An 8,696-nucleotide genomic window follows, 5' to 3' on the forward strand; every position below is an offset into this window, starting at 1 on the left:
TGGACCAGGACCACACAAGATTTTCTCTAAATTAACATAGGATAAAAGGAGGGGCCACAATCGAGGACATAATTTTTTAGAGGTAACAAAATTATTATTATTTTTTTTTTCAGGAAACAAAATTATTATTTTTACACAGTAGTTTTTTTGCTTACTTTTTAGTCAGTAGTTAGCAAGATAAACAGAATTTTTTTAGTTAACTAACCTTGATTAATTATGTTGGAAATATTTATTTCGACAAACTTATTTATGATTGAATCTTTTGCAACAAAAATGTAAGAAGAAAAAATTCTCAAATTAAAAGTGCACAACTTTATTGATTCACTCATAATATCAAAGGTCTTACGAACGATCATGGATAAAAAGTTAGAGAATTAAAAAGCATGGTAAAAAGATTTAGTAAAAAAAAAAAAACAAACCATGATAAAATGATTTATGTAAAAATAAAATCATGATCAAAAGATAACGTGGGTAATGGTAATGGAAAACAAATGTCATCCAATGGTCAAGCAACAAATGAAATTTATTAAAACAAAAGAATGATGAAAACACCTTTCTTGAACACAATTCTTTGTATATAAGTGTGTTTAACTCGTAGATAGTATCCATTAGAGAAACCCATCTTTATTTTGTAGTTGAAATTATGATGAGAAACTATATTATTCTTATATTCTATGTATTGTTGGTGTTGTCCTCCATTGTTGGGTTCAACTCAACAATGGAGAACGGAGACAAGAAGTGCAAAGAGAGAGAGAGACATGCACTCCTCACGTTCAAACAAAGCCTTCAAGATGAGTATGGTATTTTGTCCACATGGAAGGATGATCAAAATGCAGATTGCTGCAAATGGATGGGAATCTTATGCAACAACAAAACAGGTTACGTTCAAAGACTTGATTTGCATGGTTTGTATTTAAATGGTGAAATCAATCCTTCAATTACTGAGTTGCAACATCTAACATATCTAGACCTTAGTTCATTGAAGATTAGAGGTCATATCCCAAATTTTATTGGCTCCTTCATCAATTTACGATACCTTAATCTCTCAAATGGCCTTTTTAATGAGAAGATTCCTTCTCAACTTGGAAAACTCTCACAATTGCAATACCTTGATCTCAGCCACAATGAACTCATTGGAGGAATCCCTTTTCAACTAGGGAATCTCTCAAAGTTGATACATGTTGATCTTAGTCACAACATGCTCATTGGAACAATCCCTCCCCAACTCGAGAATATTACATTGTTAGAATACCTTATACTCGGTTTCAATTCTCATCTTGAAATCAATAGCCAAAGTCAAGGCAATGTTGAATGGCTATCAAACCTCCCTTCATTGAGAAAAATTGACTTGACTTATGTTCTAATTCTCAACTATTTTTCTCATACCCTACAATTCTTATTGAAGCTTCCAAGGCTTGAAAAATTGTATCTACGTGATTGTGGCCTTTCTGATGACAATATTCTTCCTTTATCTGATTCCCATTTGAACTCTTCTATTTCTCTTACTTTCCTTGATCTATCTTGGAATGAATTGACATCATCGATGATATTCCACTTGGTGTTTAACTACACCTCTAATCTTCAAGACCTCTACCTTTCTAATAACTTTGTAAGAGGTACTATTCCTGATGATTTTGGCAACATAATGCATTCACTTGTGAATCTCGAACTCTCAGACAACAGTCTAGAAGGAAAGATCCCAAAATCCATTGGGAGTATATGCACCTTGCAAACATTTGCAGCTTTTCATAACCACTTAGGTGGAGATTTAGGTTTTATCACCCATAATAACAATTCTCAATGCATTGGAAATGTATCCTCATTACAAGTGTTATGGTTATCAAACAATACAATTTCGGGTTTGTTACCTGACTTTTCCATTCCCTCAACTTTGAGACGGTTGTCTCCTATTGGCAATAAATTAAGTGGAGAAATACCCGTAAGCATTGGATCACTTACATATTTAGAGTTTTTGGAACTGGGAGTAAACTCTTTTGAAGGTGTTGTCTCTGAATCCCATTTCACCAACCTCTCGAAATTGGCAGTCCTAGATTTGTCTTACAATTTGTTGAATGTGAAGATTAGTGATAATTGGGTTCCTCCGTTTCAATTAAGTTATTTGCGTCTAACGTCTTGCAACCTGAATTCTAGATTTCCTAATTGGCTCCAAACACAAAACGACTTATCTGAGCTTTCCCTTTCAAATGTAAGTAATTTGGCGCAAATACCTCAATGGTTTTGGGGCAAATTGCAAACATTGGAACTATTAAACATTTCAAACAACAATCTCAGTGGTAGGATTCCAGATATGGAACTCAATCTAACCAATTATCTTGAACTAGATTTGAGTTCAAATCAACTCGAAGGTTCCATTCCTATTTTTTTACTACAAGCCCTAGGACTACATCTCTCCAATAATAAATTTTCAGATTTAACTTCCTTTATATGCAGCAAAAGTAAGCCTAGCATTTTGGTGATGTTGGATTTATCAAACAATCAATTAAAGGACGAGTTGCCTGATTGTTGGAATAATTTAGCATCATTACACTATGTTGACTTGAGCAATAACAAGTTGTGGGGAAATATTCCCTCCTCAATGGGTGCTCTTGTTAACATGGAGGCTTTGATTTTAAGAAATAATAGTTTGAGTGGACAACTTACTTCCTCATTGAAGAATTGCTCAAACAAGTTGGCTTTGTTGGACCTTGGAGAAAATATGTTTCATGGTCCATTACCTGCATGGATTGGAGAGAGTTTAAACCAATTAATAATATTAAGCCTTCGGTTCAATAACTTCTATGGAAGTATACCTTCAAATCTTTGTTATTTGAGAAACCTTAGAGTATTGGATCTTTCCCTAAATAACTTATCAGGAGGAATCCCAACATGTGTGAAGAATTTTACTTCCATGACTCAGGACAACAAGAGCTCAGCTACAGCATTGTATCATTCGTATACAATCAAAACCAAGAATGCGTCTTACTATGTACCATATTATTTCAACCTAATCTTGATGTGGAAAGGTGTAGACCAACCCTACAAAAATGCAGATATGTTTTTAAAAAGCATTGATCTCTCAAGCAACCATCTTTTAGGGGAAATACCAACTGAAATGGAGTATTTAGTTGGATTGATTTCCTTAAATTTGTCAAGGAACAATCTTAGTGGGGAAATAATTTCAAACATAGGAAACTTCAAATCACTTGAATTTCTTGATCTATCAAGTAATCATTTGTCAGGAAGAATTCCTTCCAGTCTAGCTCATATTGATCGCCTCACTATGTTGGATTTGTCAAACAATCTGCTCTATGGGAAGATTCCAACTGGAATACAGTTGCAGAGTTTCAATGCTGCATGTTTTGGAGGAAATTCCAATCTCTGTGGAGAACCACTTGGTATAAAATGTCCAGGAGAAGAGCCAACTGAACATCAAGTGCCAACAACAAATTCAAGAGACGAGAATTCAATATTTTTGGAAGCTTTATACATGAGCATGGGGATAGGATTCTTCACTAGTTTCGTTGGCTTGGTAGGCTCAATATTGTTAATACCGACTTGGAGAGAAACTTACTCCAGATTCTTGAACACTTTGATCTTGAAAGCCTTCATGTGGTGGAAGCAGTGAATAAAACTGTCTAGTTGCTCTAAAGTGGATGAATGATGAGCAGGTACTTATTCACTTTTTTACTTTTTAGTTATGGTTCAGTTAAATCATGAATATTATAAGTCTTGATGTATAAGCTTTATCATTACCAGTGTTTCCCTGTGAGGTTTATAGGTGTCGGACACCAATCGTAGGAGTGTCGAAGTAAAGAAAAAATCAATTATTTAGGACACCGGTTAGACACGTGTCGTACGGGTGTCATAAGAGTGTCGGACACCGACGTGTGTCGGACACCGCGACACGCCTAATCCTAAAGGTGTTCGTGCTTATAGACTGCTTTGATGTTGTTTCCTAGTACTAAATTTAATTTTTATTTTTGCAGGATCTCTTATTCCTTCTGTATGGGATGATTGCATTTTTTTGCTGTTATAGAATAATGTAGATTGATTAGCAGTGTGAAGTCCACACCCTTGACTGTTTGTTTATGGGTTGGATATAGTATGAATAAATGGATTGTATGCTTAATTATATATATAGGTTTAGAGTTTACTCCAGCAGAACAAATTATCAAGGATGCTATAGAAACCTATAGGGGCTGAATACAATGTGACATGTGGTGATGGTGTATTCATTGCTCATGTGATTCCTTTTTCTATTTTTAAATTTATGTTATGTCGTATAATTAACTAGCATGTTAAATAAGATTGGACGATTTAATCTTCGCTACTTAATTGAAAATGCAATTTGTCTATTCTGTTTCCTTGAAATTGCTTTGCTTGTCACCTAATTGTTGGTGTTCCAATAAGTACAAGTTGGTTCCAATAATTGATTTAGCAAAGCCTTTTATTCTTAATTTAGTTATGTCGAATAATGAAGTTTTTTCCAGCTTAAAATGGGATATTAAAATGGAAGTTAAAAGGGTATTAAAATGGTTATGAATTTCTAAATTATATTCTCTAGTATCTCAAAAATTCATTCAATGTGTTAGACCAGAATCATCTTGACAGAAAAAAGATTGAGACATTAGAATGAAAATGATGGCGACAAGATGATGGCGACAACGAGAGGGGTGGCGCACGACGAGCAGAGCAGCGATGCGTGGTGGTCAACGGCGGTCTGAAGGTGGAGGTTTTTGGAAGGGGTGATGGGTCATGACTATGGGTTGTGTGATATGGGTCCTGGGTTCTGTGATGGATCTCAATATGACTTTTGTTTTTGATTTTTAATACGAAAAAAGGTTGGAACCTGTGTCAAAATCTGAACCAAAAGATTAAACCAAAGGGTAGATATTGAGCAAAATCACATAACTTTTCCCACCCAAAAGTTGTAGAATCCGGATGCATATCTAATCACCCACATCTATATCGTCACACAACCTCGTTTTTACTTATCGAGCAAACACACTGTCGTATAGATCATGGCTAACTAAAATGTTAAGCAGGGTGGCATGAGAAAACAAAACAATATCAACACATAGATATTTAATTTAGGAACAACATTGCTACTTGATAGTCTTACTTCTTATACTTATTTCATTTTATGAGAAATCTAACATTCTAACTAGTTTCACTCTCTCAACGTTAATATTGAGTAAGTCTAATTTATTTCTCTTTTAATTTTTTTCATTTGTGTGTGCATCCAAATATTTTTTATTTGTGATTGTGATTAAGGAAGAATTGCTCAACAAAGATATATAGGAGAACTAACAGCCATGATACATATACATATGACTCTTCTTTGTGCAAACAATCAAGAATCATGCTCATGACTTTGGAGCCTCTCAACAACTTGACTCATGGTGGGTCTCACATTTTTCTCTTCCTCTACACAAGCCAAAGCCACCACTGCCAAAGTCTCTAATTGAGCAAAGTCATAATCTAATTCCAATGCAGGGTCAACTATTTGTTCAACCCAACATCCCACTTCTGATACTTTCCTTCTTTTCTCTCTCACCCATGTTACTAACCTCTCATTATGTGACACTATTCCATCATCTGTGATTTGGATACATGTTGTTGGACTCTTTCCAGTAATCATCTCCAACACTACAATTCCATAGCTATAAACATCAACCTTGGAAGTGATTGGCAAGTTGAAAACCCATTCAGGTGCCATATAACCTCTTGTTCCTCTCATCCTTGAAAAACTTGAATTATCAAGAGTGTTCCTTTGTAGAAGCTTAGACAATCCAAAATCCGCTACCTTGGGTTGGTAATCAGAGTCAATTAGTATGTTTTGGGGTTTTATGTCACAATGCAAAATCCACTCCAAACATTCTTCATGTAAATAGGCAAGAGCTTTTGCAGTTCCTAGTGCTATTTTATACCTTTTGCCCCAATTAAGTGCATTTGATGACAAATTCTCAGCTAAAGAACCCTTTTCCATGTACTCAAAAACCAACAATCTGTGTTTTCCCTCGGCACAATACCCCATCATGTCAATTAAGTTCATGTGGTTGAGCCTCCCAATGAGGGTCACTTCAGCCAGAAACTCATTCTCCCCTTGATTCACTTGATGCAATCGCTTTATAGCCACAGCTCGATTATTAGATAAAATTCCCTTATACACAGTTCCTCCAGCGCCCTTTCCAATCTCTTCACTATAACCTTTTGTTGCTAGTTTTAGTTCAGAGTAAGTGAATTTTCGAAATCCTGTTGCTCCTGCAAGAACGTAGTCTTGCTTGTCTCTGATAGAGTGTTTCTTATTCTTAAATAAGAAGCATCCTACCATCAAGAAGCACAATGCCTCAATCACCCCCAAGCTAGTCGCAAACCAAAGCATGAACTTTATTGATCCATTGGCTTTGCCTTCGACATATGATCTTCTTATTTGTTTTATTCCATTATTTCTGGAACAAACCAAGCTACCATTTTTTATAATATTCTCCTGGAAAAAAACATGACTTCTTTTTGGCAACCGCAAAAAGAATGACGCTCTAAAATCTGGTGAACTAAACCCATTTTGTAATTGTGTTTTAGGATAACAGTACGGCATACCTTGGGAATAATTCGAGCGATACTGGAAGCCCACACATTCGCACATTCGCAAGCAAAAATGCTTACATTGTTTATAAGTGTAATTAGCTTTGTAGTGATAATCATATCCAAAAAACTCAACATGGGGTAAGCGTTGGAAGCGAGTCTCCAACCCTGTTTTGTTGTTGCATGAAAGTTGGAAGCTTGGTTTGCACCCTTTTGACCAATCTTGATTATCGATCCTATTATAACCAGGAAGACACAAACACTTTCTACCAGTTATTGGATTGTTAATGCAAAAACTATTAGGTCCACAAATTCCATGTATTTTGAAAGGTTGTTGATGGAATTGCCCTGAAATGGACCACTTTTCTTGTCCATGTTTTCGGCTATAAACACGAACATTACCATCAAATTCAAGGGTCAATCTTCGTTGGAGCACAATACCATAATCACTAGCCTTTAAAGTAAAATCATCGGAAGAACTGAAATTCCCTAAAACATCTAGTTTTGCAATCCTAGTACTGTTATATGATGATCTACCGACATCCCAACTCTTAAGCGAAGGGTCTGGCCAGTAAATACTTGAAACTTGAGGGCCATCGTAGAGAAGATGTAGGATGTTGTCATTGTCAAAAAATAGCTTGTAGAAGCCTGATGAATATTTGTTTTCCATTTTGGAGGAAACAAGGTTCATGTACCTTGTGAAACTTTGATCAGGAAGGAGGGTATCTGTTGGAAAATCAAAACTTTGCCACAAAATCAAACCATCTGCGTTGTGCACTCTGAGAACGAGATTTCCCGTGTCATATAGAAACAACTCAAGTGGTTTGGATGAGTTTGTGTTTGTGGACCAAACATTGGAATAGGACGCGTCAACTAATACTAGGTTGCCGGTTTTAAGAAGGGAAAGTGTTGATCGCTTTCCGTTAACTGGTTGGTCACGATTTGCCATCCAAACAACGGTTGCGTTGTTAAGATTTTTATGTTTTTGGGTGAACCATATAGCGAAGGAATAAGCATTTTCACCTACAGGATAAAAGCCTGCGGTGAATGTGCCTTTGGGTGACATTATAATGTCTTGTTCAGGTTTTTCCACCGAGAGGGAGAATGATGATGAGTGTTGAAAATGGAAGAACAAGATGAGAAAAGTGAAGAAGTTTAGTGAAGAGGCCATTGGTATTATGCTATGTTGTTATTGTTTTCTTATTGTCAGCATATAAATATAGTATGGTCATGTAGAAAGTATGTGCATAAAAACAAGTATCAGTGACTGACTTTAGAGCTTTGGTTTCCATAGGATGACCGTAATCGTTATTGACCCAATCTTCTATTTTTTCTAGAATGAAATTAATTAATTAAGCTTAGATTTTACATAAGTTGAAAGATTATCTGAATAAATATTTATAAACTGAGATAATAGTCATCTCACAGACAGGTTTTATGGAATTGTGTTATCTCCAACCAGAAATTATAAAATCATGTACATTTCCTGCACAGGGCCGTCTTAACAAATTCATAGGCCCGGTTTTAATTTTATAAGGGTTGCAAAAAAAATTAAATTCCGGGCCCCAAAAAAAATAAATAAGCCATTTTAAAAAAATAAAATATAAAACACACTTTGGTGGGTCTTGAACATATGACCTCACACTCAACAAAAAGAGGCCATGCCACTAAAGCAAGCCGTACAAACTGAAATAATTTGCTTTTAATAGGTATATAACCATTATTTTTGTGTCTTACATAAAAAAATATATATATATTTTGGGCCCCAAAAAATTGGAGGCCCGGTGTCGTCGCCCAGCCTCGACGGGCTATGGGCCGGCCCTGTTCCTGCATGTAATTAATTCCAAGTTCGTTTATTTCTTCGTAAAGTTCACGTTAGTTATTCAACTTTTTCCTCATTGTTGGAATGTGATGTGCCGTGTAGGAGTGACAAGAATAGTGGAACTTCCTCTTTCTACGAATTTTCTATTTCCAATCCGGGTCTTTTGCTCAATGTCTCCATCTCATTGATTTTTTTTTTTTTTTAAGCTAGTGGAATGCAAAGAGCATTCTCACCCAAAATATATTATAAATAAGATTGATACAAAAAGAGGAGGGGTCAAGCCAAACCG

General features: G+C 35.7%; 2 protein-coding genes across 2 annotated transcripts; one reads left to right on the forward strand and one right to left on the reverse strand.

Annotated features, from left to right (window-relative positions):
* Positions 1-418: 418 nt before the first annotated feature.
* On the forward strand, positions 419-4,359 carry LOC146939176 (receptor-like protein EIX2). The gene is made up of 2 exons (XM_085752949.1): positions 419-3,668; positions 3,987-4,359. Exon 1 carries the CDS (start codon positions 644-646, stop codon positions 3,623-3,625), a length of 2,982 nt encoding a protein of 993 aa, XP_085609075.1. The 5' UTR covers positions 419-643; the 3' UTR covers positions 3,626-3,668; positions 3,987-4,359.
* An 818-nt stretch (positions 4,360-5,177) lies between these two features.
* Positions 5,178-7,936, reverse strand: LOC146939177 (putative receptor protein kinase ZmPK1). The gene has a single exon (XM_085752950.1). It carries the CDS (start codon positions 7,754-7,756, stop codon positions 5,354-5,356), a length of 2,403 nt encoding a protein of 800 aa, XP_085609076.1. The 5' UTR covers positions 7,757-7,936; the 3' UTR covers positions 5,178-5,353.
* Positions 7,937-8,696: the final 760 nt, after the last annotated feature.

Source organism: Medicago sativa, chromosome 3 (assembly GCF_051527215.1).
Source record: "Medicago sativa cultivar Bolivia chromosome 3, Bolivia_mono, whole genome shotgun sequence".
Taxonomy (NCBI): Eukaryota; Viridiplantae; Streptophyta; class Magnoliopsida; order Fabales; family Fabaceae; genus Medicago; species Medicago sativa.